The following is a 22,269-nucleotide window of genomic DNA, read 5'->3' as shown; positions in this document are numbered from 1 at the left end:
TGAATTGATTAGGTATTTTTCTGTGATATTCTTAAACACAATAAAAAGAAAAAAAAAACAATTTACCGGTATTTTGGAGTGAGAGTTTAATGATTAAATTTTGAACACTTTTAATGGTTTAAAGTTGAGAACTTGAAAGTGTAAATGAAATTTGAGAAGCAACAGAATTATTTGGAAAATATAAAGAAACAAGAATTCCAAATTACAATATAAGGAAACAACAATTATGATTAAAGCAGAATTTGGAGAATTGTAAATTAGAATTGAGAGAAACAAAAAAGAACAAAGAGAAAGAGAGATAGAATTGAAAGTTGAAAGATAAAGAGAAAAGAGAGAGAAATATAGAAGGGTAGGGATTGGGATTGGGATTGGGATTGGTATTAGGACTGGGAAAGGGTAATGGGTTATTGGAGTTGGGGTCTACATTGAAAAGGATTGGGTACTCCAAGTCCCAGACTCCCAGCCCCAGCCAGCTGTTTTATACGTCCTGTTTACAGGTCATTCTAAAACGTACACTCACACTCACACGCACACCTTGACACCACCCATTACCCAACCAATCCATATGAACCCTAAACCGGGTTAATAATTGTTCCTATATAAACTTATTCAAGAAGAAAATAATTAGCTTGGTATAAAGTGAAATTAATTTTGTACTCCTATTGTTTGTGCAATTATTTTCAAAGTGGAGAACGTAAAGTCAAAATTGATGTCCGGGTGTGTGTGTGTGTGGATAGAGTTCTATGGAGAAATGATAAATTTAGGGTTTTGGTTGCTACAATTCTAAAACAAGCAATTAATACTTAAAAAAAAGTTTTCAGAACTTCATACCGTCGTCTTCAAGTAGGCTTAATTTGAGAATAGTAAAAGAGTATGGAAAGAGATGGTTAATAAATATAGTTAGATAAAAGATTTAAAGTTAATAGATAAAGTAAGATTTTAAGAGGAATAAGCAATGAATAAATAATAAAGGTATTATAGAGGATGAAAAGGAGGGGGGGTTGGATATATAATCGGAGCGTTGACCATAGTTTGTGGTAATAGTGAGATCCATTAGGGGGAATAGGGCATTTGTAGGGGCACCAATAAACGTCGTCGTACAGAAGACAGATGATGGCACAGAAGCGGTGGGGGCACCATGATTCTGGTTCCTGATAGCTACACAATGTCAGTGGGGGCCTTCCTTTGTACGGACTCACAACCAACAGCATATTTTATATTTATGTAATGCCCCCACACTCGCCATCCTCTACCATCTTTGATCCTATTACTTACTTACTCATCCTCAACATCTGCTTCTATTCTATTCTATTCTATTCTACTCTCCCAGTTGGAATGGAATTTCACCTCTCTTTTCTTTCTCACACCACTATGCACTCAATCACTCTCCTAACTCCTAATAATCACAATACTGATTTTAACAAAACCAATAACTCCCCTCCCAACCACTCTTTCATTTCTACACATCAACACAAATAATAATTAAATAATTAAATAATAAATAATAAAATGTCATTGTCAACCGATGCGCGCCTTAATGATGGGAAAACCCTCCAGCCTCCTCTTTTCTTTCTTTCTTTCTTCTTTCCTAATTTAAGTGAACGACTTCATCAACTTGTAAGTTGGAAGCAGATGAATCCTAAGAAAGGAACCAAAGAATTAGCCTACCATTATCTATATATTCTATGGGAATCTCCCAAACCAAACGTCTATCTCTTTTCCCTTACCAACTAATTGTGTATCACTCTATAACTATATAAAATTGAATTGCATTCTAACTTTAGAAATCGAACCAAGATGATCTAGTAGAGAAGCCGTTGTTGTCCGACGAAGAACAGTGCAAAAACAACCACGGTTGACAGAAGAACCCACATCCATGGTTGCATCCTTCTCTTACCCCGATTTCGAAGTGGCGGAGGAATTGACTTTGTCTTGCTCTGTTTTGTGTACTGCAAAGCTTTTTGAGGCTTCTTCGCTGCCATCCCCGGTTTACCTGTGTTTTCAGACTCTTCCTTCTGAGTTTCTGAAGGGGTCTCCGTGACTAAAGCAGAATCCCTTTCGTCCCAATCATTACCAGCTTCTGTCTCAGCTGCCATTTTCCTTTCCTTCTTTTTTGCTCTCTTCTCCCTTAGCTGTGCACAACACATCTTAGCTATCAAAATGTAATCCATACAAAAAAAGAAAGCCACAATATTAATCCATGCCAATTAAAACATATACATGCGCCCTATACCTTCTCTCTCTCTTCTGCCTCTTTTCGTGCTTTGATTACTGCCCTGGCCTGGGCTTTCTCAGCATTTCGTTTTTTCCTCTCCAACGCCTCTTTGGCTTTGGCCCTCTCTTCCAACTTCCGTTGCTCCTTCAACTTCATTGCTTCCTCTTCCTTTCTCAACTCTTCTACTTTCGCTGCCAGCTCCTCTTCTTCTCTTGTTCGCTTAATCTCCTCCGGTCGTGGTGGCTCTTCTACCTCATTCTCCCTAGAGATATTTCTAGGGGCAGTCACTAAGCCCACAACTGTTACAGGCTTCTTTTTTGTCATTTGGTTCTTCTCTTCGGCTACTTTGGTCTCTGGTTTGTTATCACTCGCATCATAAGCAGATATTGGTTTTCCAGATTCCTCGGTTGTTGAAACCGTTGAAAGAGAATTGTCCCTCGCTGACCCCTCCTTAACAATAAGATTCAGTACATGTGGCTCTTCATTGGGGCCAAGGGAGCGCCCATCCAACGTCTTTAGTCGCCTCACAGTACTCCTCATGTTACTCTTAATATATTCTTCCCTGAACTCAGCATTTGTGTTCCACAGTTCCATCATGCGCTCCACCTAAATATTAATCAGTCAGAGCATGAAAACAACTCAGACACCCAAAATGGAAGAAAATCAGAAATAGCAATATCGACTCAATAACAACAAGTATCCCAACTATGCCAATAAAACAAAGGCAAAAATAAAGTAACCTGATTAACGCAAAAATGTTGCACTTTCTCTATGTCTCGACTTGATGCTATTTCACTGGCTTCCTTTGCGTCATCCCGATACTTCCAGCAGTATTTGTTCTGCAAGCCAAAGGAAAGGTCAAATTTCAACGGTTACAGTTTCTCATGGTAACAATAATTAAAGGATTCCTGCTGGTGAAGAAACACCGATGGAAATAAACATAAAATGATACATGTTCTTTTTTTTCTTTATAGAATCATCTTTCATTGAGAAAAAATTAAAAAATACAAGGACATCAAAAGAAAAAAAAAAGCCCAAAAGAGAACTCCGCTAAACATAAAACGACACATTTTTTTGAAGAAAAAAAAAACATTGGCTTTCACAAAAAAACATTGGCTTTCACAAAAAAACATTGGCTTTCACTGAGGAAATAAAAAAAGAAAGATTACAAGGGTATAAAAAAAACAAGCCTCAAAAGAGAACCCCACTAAAGTAAGATGCATACAATTGCAGCATGATTTATCTAAAAGCTAAAATAGCCCCCCCAAGCCAGGGTCCACACCTTGCAATTTTTCAACCGAGATTGAATAATTCAAAACAATGAAAAACCCGATTGGATATCCTCCTCACAGCTAAAATAGATCGATGGGAACTATCAAGAATGAATGAAAAAGGTCACGGTCCTCATACCTACAAAACTTATTTTACACACAATGTCTTCTAAAATACTTGCCACAAGTAGATTCCATTATGAGCAAAAAAAAAAAAATACGGTTACAAACCTTCTCATATAATTGCTTCCTCATACTCTGTAAATTAGCATATGCTTCTTGACGAATCTTATCTGCTGCTTTAAACTGGGATTGCAACTCATCCAGCTTTATGCTTTCATCATTATATTTCTTCTTGGCAGCCTTTATAACTGATTCTGCCTTCAGAACATTGTCCCTCAGTAAATCCATCTCCTTTCTTAATAGCTGCCGAGTACAATTAATAAGTATCGTGTGAATACATATTTTTAAAACAAAGTTAAAGATGCATTTTCTTAATCTCATGCTGCATTGCTAGTACTTGAAATCAAGTTTTAGACTAGGGTTACGGTTAACAAATATCACAAGCTATGCATCTTTAAAACAAAATTTAAGATGAATATACTAAATCTTATGCTGCATTGCATGTGCTTCAAACCATATTTAGATAAGCAGGGAATTATATAATCCATTGATCAGATGCCAAAGAAGATACAAAAGTATCAAACCCTAGATTCCAGCTGCCTCTCTCTGTTCCCTCCTCCCAAACAAAGTTTCAAATCCTAGATCATACCTTAAGGCGCTCTTCAATATGATCTTTCTGGTCCAATGCCTGTTGAAGCTCATCCTGCTTACCCATAGTTGATGAAAGCTGTTCCCGCACCTGCTTCAATTGCTTGATTTCACGAATCAATTGCTTTTCCTCCTTTAGTGGCAGTGTTTCATGCTCGATCATATGTTCAATGTTGCGTATCTACAAACGTTGAAGCATATGATGTCACAGAATGTTGAAATAAAAGATAAATTCAGGGGCTTCATGCACATATGCAGCAGGAAGGAGGGGAGTTGCAGCAAACATATTTAGCTAGAAGATGAAATATGTGCTTACCCTGCCATCGATGTCCTCAACAGACATGGCATTCTTCACTTTTGTTATCACTGATTGAACAGAGTCTATCTCCAGTCTTTTTGACTTCAGCAAATCTCTTGCAGCTCTTCCCTCCGACACAGCTGCTTCAAGATTATCACTCAACACTTTCCATGCAGCCTGATCGGATAACCATTTGGGCCATGAAAGATTTATATATGTAATACGCACACATGCACACACATAATAAAATTCGAAACAATAAATTAATGATCATAATTACCCTCATTGTCTGTATTTGAACCCGAATAGCATCTCGGTCCTTGGTCTTCCAATCAACTTCTGCCTGAGCACATTTAATCTGCTCTCTTATGTTTTTGTCATCAAATCGAGGCACCTTAACCAAAAAGTTAAACGGCCTTGTTCCTGCCTCAGCCCCTACATTTTGCCCTGTTAAAGCATCACCAGAACCTTCTGGAGAAATAGATGATGGTTCATTCTGGCAACCCTCACGATTGACCTCAATTTCTTCTGTTGTTGGTTTACCATCAATTTCAGAGACAACATCGGACAATAAGTGCAGATTCTCTTCTTTGTTTAATATAAAATCCTTGAGAATTTCAGTGTTTGACACACTGCAATCATTGCCAGGTATATTTCTCCTATCATCTCCTATGGAGGATGGAATCTTGATGTCATCTTCTGGTTTCTCATTAGCAGTTGGACTTGAGCTACTTTTGTTATCATGCAATTCTGAGTCTCTTGCAACAGCAGAAATTAGTTGAATTGCAGAAGATTTATCAACGCCATTAGGAACTTCAGGAACAGTGGAACCTCTCTCTTCACATTCAACTGAAGGACAATCGTTACAATGGGAAGGTACTAGGTGATCTTTTTCCACGTGATCATCCTCACATTTAGTTTCTAAATTAGAGTTACCAAGAAAACCAACCTCATGACTTTCACTGACTTCTTTATCCGGTTGGACAACATCACCAGCAGAAGTCCCAATTTCAGAAATTGTACAATCCTCAACATCAAGATCAGATCTCACTAATGGATCATTAGGAAAATTCGTAGAGGCAGGTTCCCTTATTTCAATTGAAGTATTTCCTATCACAACAGCAGATACTGCTGTGTCAGTGCTTTCCAATGTTCCAATGTCCTCAGCGACTAATTGACTGTCAGCAACAAAGTCATCACCACAGTAAATTTTAGATTTGTCGAGTGCAGTGGGCATATCATCTTCATTGCCAGAAACCATATCTTCCAAAACTTCAACCTCACATTTGTCCACTTTAGGATTAGAAACCATTTCTGAGTTCTCTTCTAGTTCCAACACGTGATTCACCTCTTGTTCATTTACAGTAATCTCATTTAACTCTAATATTGGATCAGTAATAAGCACCGTAGGAGATAATTCATGAGTTTCAACAGTAGCAATATCACACACTACAGAGCCAGACAAGGTTTCAGTGTGGTCATGGAAGCTGGTCCTGTTAGCTACAGTGTCGTTGCCATCAATAGTTCCCAAGGGGTCATCTTGATCCATACTAGTCGGCAAGCCATCTTCCGAGCTAATTGAGATAGAACCATTTATGTCTTCTGAACTGACTAGTGGACTAGGAGTTGCTGCCAAATGCTGCTCCACCTCCGCTTTGTTTTCTTCTGATGGCTCTAAAAGACAAACTTCATTGTTTAAATTTTCTAGTTCCTCACCAACAACCTGGTAATGGTCACCATCCTGACAAATTGTAAATTGAGTTATCTCAGAGTTCTTGTCATTCAAGGCAACCCCTGATGTACATTCCTCCTTAACGTTTTCCATTGAATCATCAGAATGATCTAGGTCAGATTTAGCAGCACCCATAGTTATAATTTGAGATTCCTCTATTCCTCCTATAGGGTCGCTTATCACATCTTTATTTACCATCCCATCAACAATCTCTTTGCCAGTAACGCAACAGCAGTCAGCAGCCTCCACATCTGCATCTTCTGCCTCTTGAATGCCTTCATCTCTCTCGAAAGATTCCATCTCAGCTTCTTCACTGCTGTCATGTATGGCATTGGACAATTCAATGCTAACCACTCTTTCATTATACCCGGGAATTACTTCACCTTCTTGCCCACGGTTTTCCATAGTAGTAGAAGATTTTATTGTATCCACTACTTCATTTTGCCCCTGAAGCTCAATGTCTTCCATCTCCCGTGAAGACTCCACCTCAATTTCTGACCTAGGATTTGCCTCGGCATCAGATAATTCGAAGGCTTTCATTATGCCATTTTCCTCGTGATTCTGATTGTCCTGTGCCTTTGGAGAAGACTGGACCTCAATCTCTTCCCCAGGGTTCGACTCGGTATCAGAAAACTTGATTGCAACAGTTCCATTATCCTTGTGAATCTGGATGCCATCTTCCTTCTGAGAACACTCCGCCTCAATGTTCACCACAAGATTTGTCTCGGTACCAGAAGACTTCATGATTTCCACAATTCCGTTATCCTCATGAATTTGAATATCTTCCGCCATTTGGGAAGACTCCACCTCGATTTGTCCACTAAGATTTGCATCGGTGTTAGAAGATCCAGAGGTAGAAATTCTTTGATTTTCCTCCCGAATCTGATTGTCTTCAACTTCTTGAGGAGAATGTAGCCCATGGATTTGGCCAGAATTTGTCTCCGCATCAAATGATTCGTTGATAGTCTGGTTTTCCAAGACTCGAGTTTGTTCCACGGTTTGAGAAGAATGGAGTCCAGGTTCCGCTTCATCCACCTTGGCGTCAGAAGAATGAAGGACATCCGCCAGTCTGATCTTATCCCGAACTGCGTCACTCTCTTTGATATGCTCGGAAAGGCTGAATTGGGAATCCTTCAATTCATCAGGATTATGAACCTGAATCTGGGCATCAACAATATGAGAACACATTGGTTGGGCATTAAGATCAGGAGCAGCGTGATCAAGGTTAGTAGCAGCATCGACGGAGGTAACGAAAACGTAAGAACCATCGGTATCATCCTTAGGAATGGGAGTAGCAGAGTGAAGAGGTGGTGCATTGCAAACATTAGACAAATTCTCGTAGGTACTCATATCCAAGGCACACTTCTCGTCGTCGGGGAGCACATCCATGTGAGGCATCATTTAGAATGAAAGGAAGTAAAAACTCCGAAAGGAAGATTGCTGATTAAACGAAATTGAGAAAGATGAAGAGAAAAGGAGAAAGAAAAGAAGGTGAGCGAAAAGTAGGAAAGGGATTAAAAGTGAGAAAAGGTAGGAGTAAGTGAGTGTTAAAAAAAGAAAAGAGTAAGATCTCAAAAGAAGAAGAAGAGAGAGAGAGAGATAGTTACCAGAAGCGGAGGAGTGAGCTGAAAATGGCAGATCGAGTAGAGAAGATCATCGAGTAGAAGACATGAATGTGGAAGAAGAATTGCAGATGCAGATCTTGATGAGAACAACTGATTCAGAGAATGGCGAGACAAGAGAGAGGAGACTTTTAAAAATATTAATAACAAATAATAATATTATTATTATTCAATAATAATAAATAAAACGAAAAATAAAAAAAAAAAAGGAGGGAGAAATAAGGTCTGAAATAGAGGCAGCAGAATCGTAGATGAAAGTGAAGCAAACAGCTGTCGAAGAGGAGAGAGAGAGACTGATCTCTTCACTCTCTTCTCTACTTGCTGCTATTCTAATATTATTATTTCAAAATACATCTATCTATATATAAATCCAAATTATAAAGCTTCTACTTTCTTCTTAAACACAATGTTTGCTTCATTTTATTTTTATTGATACTAAAAAATTAACGAAATTCTTTAATAAAATCTTCCGTGCTTTTATTTTATTTTTAAAATGCACGTCCTGCTATTTACAATAACATGGGCCACGTTAGTGTCGGCTATTCTCTATTCTTCTCATTATTATAATACTCATTTAGCTCAATGTAAAAATAAAATAGCCAAGACAGTCAATTTGTGTATTCAAACCATGTTTATTCTCGCTAGAACATACCCATAAATGGAAATAGAATAATGCACGTAAATAGGTTTTTTTTTTCTTTCTTTTCTTTTATAATACTTGGAGACGGCAATAAAAAAATCCTTAACTTTGAAATTTTAATACAAGCAATATTTGTGTTGAATTATAATGGTTCCTTTACCAAGTAATATCACAACAGATTATATAGTATCAAAATTTATTTATTATTCTAAATGCTTCATTAAGATTTGATGATAGACCAACAATCATCTAATTGTTGCGTCACTCCTCGCCCATCTCAATTGTGAAACCATGTCAAACAGAGTTAGGCAGTTTAAATTCCACATCCAAATATGGAAATAAGAAACAAATATCATTGAAATATTAAATTTATTTTGTCTACTCTATTTGGTTCTAACATTGTACGATCATATTCAGTTCAGTTCCAAATATTTATTCCTCCAACATAAATTTAGATGATTTTAAAAAAGAAATATTTTTTAGGTAGTATTGTAAAGCTGTCTAATATTTATGTCTCCTACTTGATTTTAGATGACATTAAATACAAATATCTAGGAGCTTTTTTTCCTCAAACGGTTGAAAGAAAGAAAATATACAAATTCTAATAACCGTAGTGGGGGGAGCTTATGCGTTTTCATTGCGCCAATTTTTTGGTTTGAGATCTGAGAGGATGATTTTCCTTGAGATCTTTCTTAAACTAACACATTAGTTTGATTTGTTTACGATCTATGTAGTGTTTTATTTGTGCTTGACTGTGAGATAAGAATTTACACAATCCATTTTTAGTAAGTAATAAAAGATTAATTTTACAATTTGATCCCTGTGATACAAAGAAAGCTAAAATCTCATGAATAGTTTCTAGGGATTTGTAGAGCATATCTGAAACACCAAAACAACCAAAATCTTCATTTGGAGAAAAAGAAAAAGAACTAAAAATGGGAGAAAAGAAAAAACTGAGGTTATGTAATCAAAGGATGGAGGGAAATTATGTTAATGGCGCAAATACTGCCGCAGATTTTAACAGAAGATAGGAACAAAAAGAAAACCAAGGCAAACACAAGACGTCAAAAGCTAAGTTAGTTTTTTTTTTTTTTTATGAGTTTCTAGAATACAGTATCTTTAAAGCGCGATGAGGAGGGGTCAGATTTCTAATTCGGTCGCTTAAAAGAGAAGAATAATGCAATGAAAAATTAGATTTGAATAACTTGGAGATCTGGTCATCGGGACTGTCGGTGGGGGTGTGAGAAATAATGGGATTATTCAAACTCCAAAATCTGAATATACCGTCTAATATTTAACTAATCCTAATCTAAATCTAATAATAAAAGCTGTCTTTCTTCTTTTGTTTGGAAAACCAATTCCAACTCCAACAAATGAATGTTGACAAAACTAGGTGAAAAGAGAAAAGAGAAAAGAGAAAAGAGAAAAGAGAACGCGTAACGTGGGGGTGGACTTTTGTTTCCAATCACGGAAACTTAAAAAACTCTACCCCTTGTCAATGCCCAATTCTGTTTCTACAAAAATTATAATCATCATACCCGCACACCACATCTAATCTACCTTCCCAATTATTTAACCCTTCAAAATAATTTCCATCATCCATCTATTTGAGATATTTCTCTCTCTAGTCTCTACATCCAATGGTGAAACAAAACTCTCGCCAGTAACAACCCAAAAAGGAAGATGAAGAAGCAGAGGACCACGTTGAAGCGTGGGTTGGCTCGCATGCAAATTGAGGTCCCAAATTGGCTTGGATCCAATCCATATACAAAAGTTGACTTAGAAGCCTGAGGGCGTGTCAACATTCTTAATAAAAGTATAAGCCTAATATAATGGACAGCAACCATATAAGGTTTCCCACAACTTTATAACACTCCTTCCTAATTATTCACGTAGGGACCTGTGGCTGGCTGCGCCCACTTGAGGGATTATTATACTCATTCCTTAAAAAGCTAGAATACCAGTAGACCTACATTTGGTCCCTTGGCAACCCAACAAATCCTTCTCGAAGTTGTATGAAAACAACCCCAAATTGAAATGCTGTAACAGGGAAAAAAGGCCAGGGGATATCATGAATATCAAAATACAACGGCAAATCATAACTGCGACAGGGCCTAAAGCAATACACATGGGAAGGAAGAAACCGGGTTGGGGATGGATGACATGACTATGCTCGCCTCACATTCACCAGCATCCTCAAATATGCATCCTGCCCCATGGCTCTTGGGTCCCTTAATCTCTTTGGATTAATTACCAACTAAAACGATAAAATACAATAATGCAGAACGATCATGTTTGTTACGCTCCCCAAATCCTGCAGTCACAAAGGGGGCACTGCGTCCCTCTTCCTCCCAGAAATGCCCCAGGATAGGTTGTGTACTGGTAATAAATTCGGCTAAGAACCTAACTATAGGTTTGTAAGCACTGATCACGGGTCTGACAGAAACTCCTACAACTATTCCCACTTAAAGCTCCTTACGATAATTAAACAACGGCCTTTCTATTTATCTTTTTTGGTTAAATTATGAGTCTAGTTCCTAAGCTTTCAATCCTGCGTCTATAAGTTTCTAATCTTTCATGTCTATAAAGTCTTTGATCTATTCAATTTCATCCTAAAAAAGTCTTTGATCTATTCAACAGTTACAAATCATTCCCAGAAATGTCCTATTGCACACAAATTCAATGAATTTCAACGACCTAATTGATATTTTTAATGTTCAAAAACCTATAAGCTTTGGTACTATTGTACACAATTTTCAATGACATTCAATAACCTTTCAAAAACCTATTAGATGATTTTTTAAAGCTAGGAACTCAACTTGTAGTTTTTGAATCAAATTTTATCAAAGCATAAGGTTCTCAAAGATACTTGATATAAGATAGAAAGATATAATACCACATCACAAGTATTAACTTACTGAGCAACTAGCTCACGTCTAAAACAGCTATGACAGATTATCCATCCCTTATGAACACTATACAGATTTGACGACACTATACTTTATCCAGGTTCCAGTTATTAACGACTAAATGAAGAATTGAGCAGGGAAAGAAAGTTATTGTGGAAAGGATCTGCAATGTGGTCAAGAAGGTTTTGGACTGGTCCCTTACCCGTCAAAGCAGCTTGACTGTAAAATCCTAGCCAGGCAACCATGGCTAAACGCCCATTTTTAATCTCTTTTACTTTTAGTTCCTCAAAGGCTGCAGCATCCTTGGACAGATTCAAGGGATCAAACAACACACCACCTGGATAATTTATATCCCCCGGCAGATATATTCCCAGAGGCTCCAATGCCTCTATGCCACAATATCTTGCATATTCGGGTCCAACCTATTTACATTTTAACTTACATCACACAGTTGTAAGAACAATCAGACATATAATAGTTTAATACGCTCTCTTAACAATAGACTATCTAATTCTTCAACATCCTTAGTTAATAACACTCTTTCTATGGATATTATATAACTCAATGGGATCACCAAAAAGTTATTTTTTTATGAAGAAAAGTGAGGAATCGAATAAGTCTTAGTAGTTATGACTTGGAGTTCAATTTTCCAATTGTTAATCGCATGAAAAGGTTTCTTACGACTGACGACTGACGAGGCCCCTGATGACGAGGATTTTAACGAAGCTCTTTGTTCTATTTTTCAAGAAGACAATATTAATTTACCTTTAAAGTAGCAGTCAGATAGTTCTTTATCTCCCCCCTCTCATCAAAACATTCCATGAAAAGGAAAAACTTCATTCCTTTCTAGAGAAATATGGCATTAAATCTATGAGGATGGGATTTTGGACTTTGGTTCCATTATCTTTTTGCATTGATTTTGTCTTTGGTGGATATTTTTTGTTTTGCTCTTCAGTTTTTAGTTCTTGGGTGAAGCTGATGCTTCTTCTAGTGTTTTTTGCAGTTAAGATTTGCACTTAATAGAGGTTTTGGTTGTTCGTCCCCTTGGTGTTCATGCATTTCTCCATGGCAGATGCTGCTTTTCTTCCTTTTCTGGTGTGATGTTTCAAGTGGGTTGGTGCGGTTTCTATTTGAAGCTTCAGCGATTTGAGGAGATTCCCGTTAATGTTTTAGCTTTCATTTGAAAGCCATCTAAAAGGTTGGCACTTCGATCTTCTAGTTTTGCATTTTTTGTTGATTGTTGGCGATTCTTTAGTTCCTTCTTTTTGTTTGGCTTGTTTTGGTTTCTTGTAATCCTTTTTCTTTAGGCATTATGTTTTCCCTTTCGCCCCATCTGGAGGTTTATATCTTTGAACTTTTTTCTTCAGCAAAAGTCTCTTTTTTCTAACTTGAATAATCTCCAAAAGGATCGATTTCCAAAAGAATAATTTAAATTCCAAGTTCCTCAACAAGCTTATCAAGGGCCAGTGCTCGTTGTAGAGACTGCATGGGGAGCCACAACACTTGTGTTCTTGTGGGAATGGATGAGAATTGATTGAGATTAACCAACTCAACTTAACACTGGTTTAAACCCAAAACAGGACAGATTATAGCGTCACACTTCCTAAACCATTCATGCCATTAATTAAACTGCCCAAAAGATATGACAAGTAAAATACCAGACCACAGAAAATAAGATTGTTTGTCATAAGTTACCATCAAAATGGCTTGGCAAATTGCAATGACAATCACTCCTTGGCTTCCAGCTAAGTGAAGCCCTGGTATTCCAAGATAGTCGAGTGTATCTCCCTGGTGGAAAGAGAACACAAACAGTAACATGAAAAAGAGTCAGTTACAAGTGCTGGAAAGTCATAGGTAATGAATGTGGATTGAGGAACTACACACACCCATGGAGTTTCTAAAAAAAGGGAATATGATTCAGTTCTCTTCAAATACATGGGAGAGCCCTCTGTTTACAGGGAATAGTACACAAGATAGTTAAAATGAAATTAAAATTGATGAACCACTATTTCTCCCGAGATCACACGGTAATGGAAGATTAAATGAAATAGAAGTAAGGCAGCAGCAACTCAAGCTTACCACGGCTCTGAAATATATGAAGCCATAATCGTTATTATTTCATTTCATTAATAAAGGCAGACAAAACTAGACTTTGAAATAAAACATGATTCAACAAGAGCAAAACAACAATTTGATAGCAGTGGAAATATAACCAGACAAAAGGGTAAAAACATGGAAACAAAACAAGCAAACATACGATCAAGAATTTATGAAATAAATCTCCAAAAAAATGGTTGACCAAGTGCTAGAAAACAAACCTTAAGTTTTGAATAGCCCACTCGCCACCAGATGGGTTCAGTGAAATGAAAAGCTCCAAAAATATCCAAGATCTCTGGAACTAAAGCACCTAGGGATGCTAACATAGCCCAACGAGCATGCAATATTTCAAAGCTGAAGTAAGATTGAGTAAACAGATCAATTATTGATGAAAAATTCAAAAAGAAAAAAACAATTAAAAGAAATAGATACATTCAACAAGAGTTGCTATTATTGGAGATAATTAGGACTGCAAAGTTATATTGCATATGGAATAGCTCAAATATCGTCAAAATTGGATAGCAAGCTGTGCAGAATGCGAGTTTTGTATCATAGCTAACAAATATGTGGATATTTATTCAGGGATCATTTTCAGGTGATGTCTATATTATATTGTGCAGAATCATTTTGTTACTCTCACAGCTTATCTGCCTAATCATCACTATGTCATCACTTTGTTGACCAGCCAATTCACAAGTCAAAATAATCACTCTCTTATGATATGCACTATTGCATCTACATATGATTCCAGATATTGGGGAAAAAAGGAACTGCTGAGAAAAAAATTCAGGCTAAAGAAGCTCAATATACTTGAAGAATTTCTGGAAAGCCACAGGATCCTCACTCAAACCTGCAATATCAAATCCATAATCACCAGGCAGTTCACCTGTCAGATATTTTGGATAATCATATGGTAGTGGACCAAGCCACCGAGGACGCTCTTCTCCATACCACGAGCTGCAATTATTCACCAATAGAATAGTATTTACAACACAACCCAATTGGATTAAAATGTACTATTTGTTTACGCCGTTAAACATTCATAGTTGGAAAAATAATAATTTATAATACCACATCCAATACAATGTAAATTACTACGATCAAAAGATAATAGCCATGTACTCAATTTCAAGAATGAAGAAAGTTTGCAGAACATGAAAGATGCTAGACAATCAAATGAAACCAAATGAAATAAATATTTAAGAATACTACTGACCCAATTCTACAATGAAACTTAAAAAATTAAACAGGTATCCAAATTTTGAATTGGAACATTCATGATAAGTTAACTAGAAGAAGAATTATAGTAGCAATTAGCAAATATTTCACTGTAGCCAATAGAACCCAAGTATAGTAGAGTCAGACGGTTGTTCTATGAGAAGAGTCAAGATTTGTGATGTTGGGTTTAGAATTCACAAATATTAAAAAGAAATAACAAAAGTCTTACTTTTATTAACTACATGTTGTTAGTTTGTTTTACTTGGTCATAGTTAGCTTCCTCATTCTGTTATGAGTTGGCTAGACGTTTGGCTATATCCATATTTGTGTATGGGACTTTCATCATAATAGTAGAAAGTTAGTTTACAAACTTCCTTCACCTGAATGTGTTGTCAGAGAAGTGCTCATCTACTGCATGTTCTCACCGAAGTAGTTCCAACTTGAAGAGATAAGAGTCTCCTGATATTTACTCCTATAATTCTAACGATATTCAAAAACATCTTGTTCAATTACAATTAAACCCGACTCAATTGCAAATACCTATTTGGTGGATGACACCTCCAACAATCCCTTCACATCCGCCATTCCGACAATCAAGGTTTGGTGCTTGTTCCCAGCCAAATAACTGGAGAAACTTCATTTTCCGGAGTCTAGCCACAAAGATAGCACTTTCCAATTTCCATGAAGAATGCAATTGGTTCTTTTCTCTCTCCTTTTTTTATAAGAAACTATTTCATTGATTGAACAAAATATCCAAAGAAGTAAAAAATGATAGCCTATTCATAGGGTACACAAAAAGTGTTTCCAATTTGCAACAAGGAAACGATGTTAATAGCATGCAAGTTTTTACACCAAAAGAATGCATTAATATTACAGCTAATTCAAGGAATTCTCTAAGGATTTGGTTGCCTTAAAACATTTTAGTATTTTTCTTATCCCAAATTTTCCACAAAACTGCAGTCTGCAGAAATAATGCTAACACATAGGTGCTCTTTAGTCTTTAGTAGCTTGGAACAAGTGGTCCATCAACAACATCCTTAGCCACATCGATGGGGTGTCGTGCACCAATGAAAAGCTTCAAACAAATTAGGCCAAATAGAAATGACAAAGGAGCATCTGAAGAAGAGGCAATTTTGAGTCTCAAAATCCTGTTGGCAAAGCCAGCAACAAGAGGGAGAGAGAGTTATCCAAGGGCAGAGCTTTTGTAGTCTAGCCATGGTGTTGAGGCAATAGTGGTTAACTTTCCAAAGAAGAAATTTAATCCTTTTAGGTAAAATCTTTTGCAGGAGAGCTTTGAAGACGTAGTCATATTGATAGCATTATGTCCATCAAGAAATTATCCTTTGGCAAATGCATGCATCCACAACAATATCATGTAGTATCCTAGATTCTCACTATTAAATGAGACAGCAGTTTACATTCAGCTCAAGAAACAGGGGAGATTCTCAAAGAAGAACGTCCTTCAAAGTATTCGGCTATGATCGAAGTAGGTGACTCTTACATGGAAGAAAATGTTGGTGAGTACATAATTTGCTGAATGAAAATTATCTGAGAAGAGAGGAGCAATTAAATTATAGCCCTGGCAACACTTACGTGATGTGTGTATGTGAAGGCACAAAGATATTAACTGATATTTACAAGATGGAGTATGTTATGGATTTTTGGATCTAGATAATATCATTGCTTATTTGTAGGAAATCAAGCTAAATTATGCGGCTACGAATTAGGGAATGAATTCAGATTATTTCCTTGTACATTGTAATTTATTCTTTCCAAATAGGTTTAGATTGAGCCTTTCTCAATCACTCCTAGAATAAGAAAAAAAAGATATTTTCCTATATTGAGCTTCACGAAATCACAGGAGGTAGTCCAGGAGGTCCTGTTGCAATATTATTTCCTCCTCAATTAATAGGGGTGAGAAAAGCAATCCAACATACCCATCGAACAATCAAAAACCAGTCTAACCGAAAGCGGGAAGGCAATCTATTATCAAAACCAATGGGCAGTCAATTTTGTTAAATAAGCAACCAACTGACGGGCAGGCAGTCTAGAAATAATTGAAATTTCAATTGAACCCAACCGACAATAATACCATTATCTAAAATATATAATATATTATAGGGTAATTGTTTTACATGGCAAAACTATTTAGAATATTTACAAATACAGCATGATAGACACCTATAGATGTCTGTCAATGTCTATCGTTGATAGACAATGAAATTTTGCTATACTCGTAAATAATTTGGTTCATTTTGCTATATTTGGAAACATCTCTATATTATATATGCCCATCAAATTTTTTAAATTAAAAAAATGTGTAGATGGAATTATGAGAAATTAGTCATGTCAATCGTGTGCAGTTACATCTTAACCTCATTGATCTACTTGTATGAGAGTTTACTAAAATATCAACATCCTATCGCGAGCTCAGTTTAACTCTTATTAAATTTTAGAACCAATCCTTCAGTTTCTTTTCTATAAATTAACTAGGCATCAGAAACTCTCCTTGATTACTCCTAAAAGTATCTCTAATATATCTTGTGTGTCACTCAAGAATCAAGAGTCCCTTTAGAAAGATGACATTCTCAGCTATGGTTCTACAATTCACATCGCCATAAAACTCAAATTCCAAATCTACTAGAATAGATAAAAATAAAGGAATAAAGAACTCTTAAAAGTCACGTGTCACACTCGTTCCCGACATGAAGTCCACGATCTCAAGCCTTGAATTCCTTCCTTAACTAGGTCTACCTTACCTCTGAAATTGTGTACAACTTGAACAATGACTATTTTCTCTCTGAATTGACTCCCCTTGGAGTTAGGTAGATGGTTCTATTTATAAAAGGGAAAAAAGATCATAATCCTTAAAGCTCATCTATTTATACAAAACTAGCTAAAACTCAAGCCTACAATATGCCACTTATAAGACACGTTCTAACAACATGGTGTCGTTGAATGCAAAAATCGCCACTTTCTCAATGTAGCTCAGTCCTTCATGGTCAGTTTACAAGTTCCAAAAACCTTTTGGGGTAAGGCATCTTAACCTCTACCTATCTCACAAATCAGATGTTCTCCTGCATTCTGAAGTTCAACACACCATTAACCAGTTTACTAACACTATATCCTACCTCCCATCTTACCATCCTCCAACTCACCAGTTCTTTCACACCATGGATGTCAGATTCTTTGAAAACCAGTCACATTTTTCCAATTCTGCAATTAAGCAGGAGCATTATGATCTTAAACCACAAAATTGGGATTGTATTCTTGATTTTCCTTTAATCTCATCTTTTGAAAATGCTCCTATACCTTAATCTGAGACAATGACTCAATCTACCTTCGAGTCTAAACTACAAGTTTACTCACGTAGAGCAAGATAACCTGAGAGAAAAGAATACAAGTTCAACAAAACCAAGGTCTAAATGAAAATCTGTCTCTAAAATAGTATACAAGACATCAAAAGAAGATATGGACAGACCTATCGCTATAAGAAAAGGTGTTCGCTCATGTACTCAACGTCCTATTCAAGACCACTTGTCTTATACTAATCTGTCGCTACTTTTTAGAGCATTTGTGACATCGATAGATCGGGTACCTCCAAACACTGTTTAGGACGGATTACAGAATCCTGAATGGAAAGTAGCTGCTAGCCTGCTCTGTAGAAGTTACAGGCCCTTGAGAAAAATGGAACATAAGTACTTACAATTTTTCCCCGAGGTAAACACGTAGTTGAATGTAAATGGATCTTTTCAACCAAACATAAACTAGATAGCAGTATAGAGAGATGGTCTGCAGCCTTCCATCCTTTTATTCTTTTCTTTATGTGATATTTGTGAGTGTCTAGGTTAGCTACCGTACACATAGAATAGTCTCATGGGACAACCTACCTGACCTTAAAGCATCTGGGTGTCAAGAAAACTAGGTAGGATGTCATTGTTAACATGGTCAAAGCCTTCCATCCTTAAAACCATCATCCTATGTATGAAGTTTTCTGTTTCACAAAAGTATTCGGAATATAAGATATAATCAAGTAGTTAAATAGTCAAATAGTATCAACCTTCAACGCTTTACAAACGACTGCTTGTTTGCAGAACAATCATCTAAATCAAGAGCCCTTATGAAGTTTAGACTTTCATTCCTCTACAGAAGTCCAGTGGAAGGGCATCTATAATAACACAGCAAAAAAAGCTCATACTATACTGATTTTTTCAAAACTTTGGGAGGAAACTTTCTAGATGAATCAGAACCCTCTCAGGTGGCATAACAAGTTCAATGGTGGCAGCAGTTAACCACAGATTTAGCATATTTGCAGGAGAGTGAGAAAGGTGAGTGAAGAGAATGATACAAATATGAGCACTGAACAGATCTGAATGCGACCGTGGAGGCCTGGGTAGAATGAGGTGGAGATTGAGGAGGCTGTGATGGAATACGTACCTTCCGGCCAAAGCAGCTACATGAAAGGCATCCAGTCTCTTAATGCAAGCACTTACCAGCAATGAATCGCTGAGTTTGATTGTCACATTTTGTATCTTGTTCAAAAGAAAGTTTAACTGTCATCTAGTTGGTAAAGAATGGTGGTTCCAGTGCCCAAATTCATGTTTCAAGTACTTGTTACTGTATGCTACAAAATCATAGCCTAATTTAAACAGTTACTGGATAATTGCCTCTGCGGTTACTATTTACACTGTTCCAACAGACCAAGTTTCCATGACAATGAAACCAGTTGATTATGTCTCAATTGTGTTGCCTAGAACAGCCTTTAGTTTGTGCGTTTTAACGAACTTCGAGCTTAAGGATATTATGTGCATACCTGAAGCAAGTTCAAAATGATTCCAATAAGTTGTTTAACCAGGGACTCGTTGGTTTCTACGATCTTCTTTAACAATCGTTTTCTGGGTCACGATCTACTCACTTTGAACATAACTGATACTACCATGCAGCTCGAAGTCCTATATGTACTAGACAGATCTTAATTCAACGTGTATGCAATTATTCTAAAAAACTGAGTAGTCTAACTTGGCATTGACGTCACCAAATCATTCGTGCGTCCTCGGAACAGTTTTCGACGGTGTAAATGACCGGCCAGTTTAAGGGAAAATGTAGCAGGTTTAATAATTGGATGAACATGAACAGGTCAATAATAACTACGAATTTAAGATAGAAAGATTTGAGCACCAATAAATAAGCTTACCCGATTACCTATCTTTTCTAGCCTCCTCAGCAAGAGCCTTGAACTTGGAAGAGTTGGCTACGGCAGAATTTTTCTTCTTTTCCAATTGTCTCTGGAGCGACCCTCCAAGTGGGCTATTAGCAATGGCTTTAACCGCCGTGAAAGGAATTGCAGAGAATATTAGAACACCTGCAAGCTAGAGCAGGATGAAAAGAAGGAGTCAGAAATCAGATAAGAGTTGGATACAGGTAGATAACTTTCTTACAAACCTCCTGCCAGGAAGCTCTGCAGGTGGAACGATGAGAGATAGAGTGGTTGCTTCGAAGATTAAGGGTTGTGGTGAGCGGACGGAATTGTTGAAGATAAGTTCCGAACAATGAAGCGGATGAAGATGAAATTGAAGAAGCTGGAGTGTGTGGCTGAACTAGCGCCATTGCAATCTCTCTGGTGACGGACTCATCATTGAGCCAAACCCATCAAATACCAGTTTTAAGATTTTCTTTTTTTTTTTTTTTTTTTTCCTTTTCTTTCCTTTGCCAAATCGCAAAAACCATAGATTATTGGAACAATTACGCCTACACATTTCTAATGTAATAAAAATTTGCTATGATTTGCAAATATTTATATTAACTATGATTTTCTAAAATAAAATCACCAATTTTGGAAGCTAAAATTTGCAACTTTATTGTAACAATAATAAATAAAAACTTTTTTATGAGAAAACTAAATATACTTTATTTATTTAAGGGTTCGTTTTTTTGTTGTTATTTCTTTATACATCACACTTCTAGACTCGTAAATTTTAAATTCTCAACTTAAATTTTTTTTATGATTTTGCATTCGATCGTCTCTTAATTGTCCCCTAATCTCGTTTTCTTGGGAATCTGTTTGTTTGTATGTCTTTAAAACTTTTATATTTATTATTAATGTAATGCATGTATTAGACACTAGTATACAAAGTTATGATAAGATCAATATTTATTAGACATGTATCAAACACTTGTTACATAAATTAGATAGACACGTATATGACGATAATAATAAAATTCGGTACTTAAATACATCAAACCGATTTAGAAAAACATTTGAATGAGTAAACCTAATAACATTATATTGAACTTCGTTGCTTGTAAATGACAAGTATTTTAAAATAAATGTATGTTTTAATAAACATTAATGTGAAATATATTGATTTATCGACAAACCAACATGTCATTCTGTTCACTTTAGATTTGTATTCATATTCATGCCTGTTGAATGACAAGTTTTCGACCACGCACAACAGAAATCTATAAAAATACAATAAATCATTGTCAATGTTTTATTTTGCACTAGGAGGTTGGAGTACAATTTTGCAACCAACTTCTATGAACATATAATTAATGGTGTTTTAGCAATGGTTCGCATTATTTTAACCCGTACAATTTATTGTTTACTATGTTTATAGATTAATTTTTTTTTGTTGTAACAAAAAATAACTTAAATATAATTATATTGGTAGTTGATTAATATGACTTTTCAATTTATCTTGAGTTAGAGTATGCGAGGGAAGTTGGTTTAACGTGGATGATAATTTGACACGATCAAATATACGAAAAAAGTTAAAGACTTACCAATGTCCAATTTTAACAAGGGTGTAAGTCACGTCAAATAGTTTTTGTTTCTACTCGTGAGTATGAACGACGAACGACGAACGACGATGACATTTGTTATTTTGTACTTACTATGACTTATTATAACCTGAGAAACCAATACAAATTTAAAGTAAATAATATATTTTTGTCATGTATATTGGTTATACCAAACATAATTTTTTTAAACTAACGTTAAAAAAACCTAGTTAAAATGAGTTGTTTTTAAATATAACGAAATAGATATAGTAGACACTAATATAACGTCATTAATAAATCTTCGATAAATCATGAATTTTTGTTATATTATAAATATATTTATCTATACAACAATTTGCCTTAAAAGAAATAAATTTTGAAAAGTATAAATAAATAATTTATTTATTTGTCTCCAAATTTTATTTATTTATACTTTTCAAATTCTATACATCTATCTAATTATTAGTTAGATTGGGTTGGGTTTAGTTAGATAACTTTGTAGAAGGGAATAGTTGCAAATTTATCAATTAGATTCAAAATTGTAAAAGTGATAGAAGTTTATCACCGATAAACCGTGTTGCAAATATTAGTCTGTCATTGATAGATTATACCACTATCAACTTTAGTTTTGTTATATGGTAATTGTAATTGATGACCATTTGAAGAATAATAATTAAGAATATAACAACATTTTAAAAAAATTGCAAATATAG

The 22,269-nt window shown here is 35.9% G+C and overlaps 2 protein-coding genes across 4 annotated transcripts; both read right to left on the bottom strand.

The window, feature by feature from the left end:
- Window positions 1-951: 951 nt before the first annotated feature.
- Window positions 952-7,688, bottom strand: LOC101219495. The gene is made up of 7 exons (XM_004145560.3): window positions 4,836-7,688; window positions 4,574-4,732; window positions 4,259-4,438; window positions 3,718-3,912; window positions 2,956-3,054; window positions 2,234-2,821; window positions 952-2,132 (listed from the first exon to the last, which is right to left on the bottom strand). The coding sequence occupies exons 1-7, from the start codon at window positions 7,686-7,688 to the stop codon at window positions 1,803-1,805; spliced, it is 4,404 nt and encodes a 1,467-aa protein (XP_004145608.2). The 3' UTR covers window positions 952-1,802.
- On the bottom strand, window positions 7,587-20,492 carry LOC101209460 (chlorophyll a-b binding protein 7, chloroplastic). Of its 3 annotated transcripts, XM_011655991.2 has the most exons (7): window positions 20,216-20,492; window positions 19,976-20,142; window positions 14,366-14,512; window positions 13,777-13,909; window positions 13,154-13,246; window positions 7,895-8,002; window positions 7,587-7,727 (listed from the first exon to the last, which is right to left on the bottom strand). In XM_011655991.2, the coding sequence occupies exons 1-7, from the start codon at window positions 20,378-20,380 to the stop codon at window positions 7,689-7,691; spliced, it is 852 nt and encodes a 283-aa protein (XP_011654293.1). In that variant the 5' UTR covers window positions 20,381-20,492; the 3' UTR covers window positions 7,587-7,688. The 3 variants fall into 3 exon arrangements, with proteins under 3 accessions (XP_011654293.1, XP_004145567.1, XP_011654292.1); XM_004145519.3 differs by lacking the exons at window positions 7,587-7,727; window positions 7,895-8,002 and adding an exon at window positions 11,372-11,880; XM_011655990.2 differs by lacking the exons at window positions 7,587-7,727; window positions 7,895-8,002; window positions 14,366-14,512 and adding an exon at window positions 11,372-11,880.
- Window positions 20,493-22,269: the final 1,777 nt, after the last annotated feature.

The sequence above is a fragment of the Cucumis sativus genome, chromosome 4 (genome assembly GCF_000004075.3).
Source record: "Cucumis sativus cultivar 9930 chromosome 4, Cucumber_9930_V3, whole genome shotgun sequence".
NCBI lineage: Eukaryota > Viridiplantae > Streptophyta > Magnoliopsida > Cucurbitales > Cucurbitaceae > Cucumis > Cucumis sativus.
This window is presented reverse-complemented; position numbering and strand designations above follow the sequence as displayed.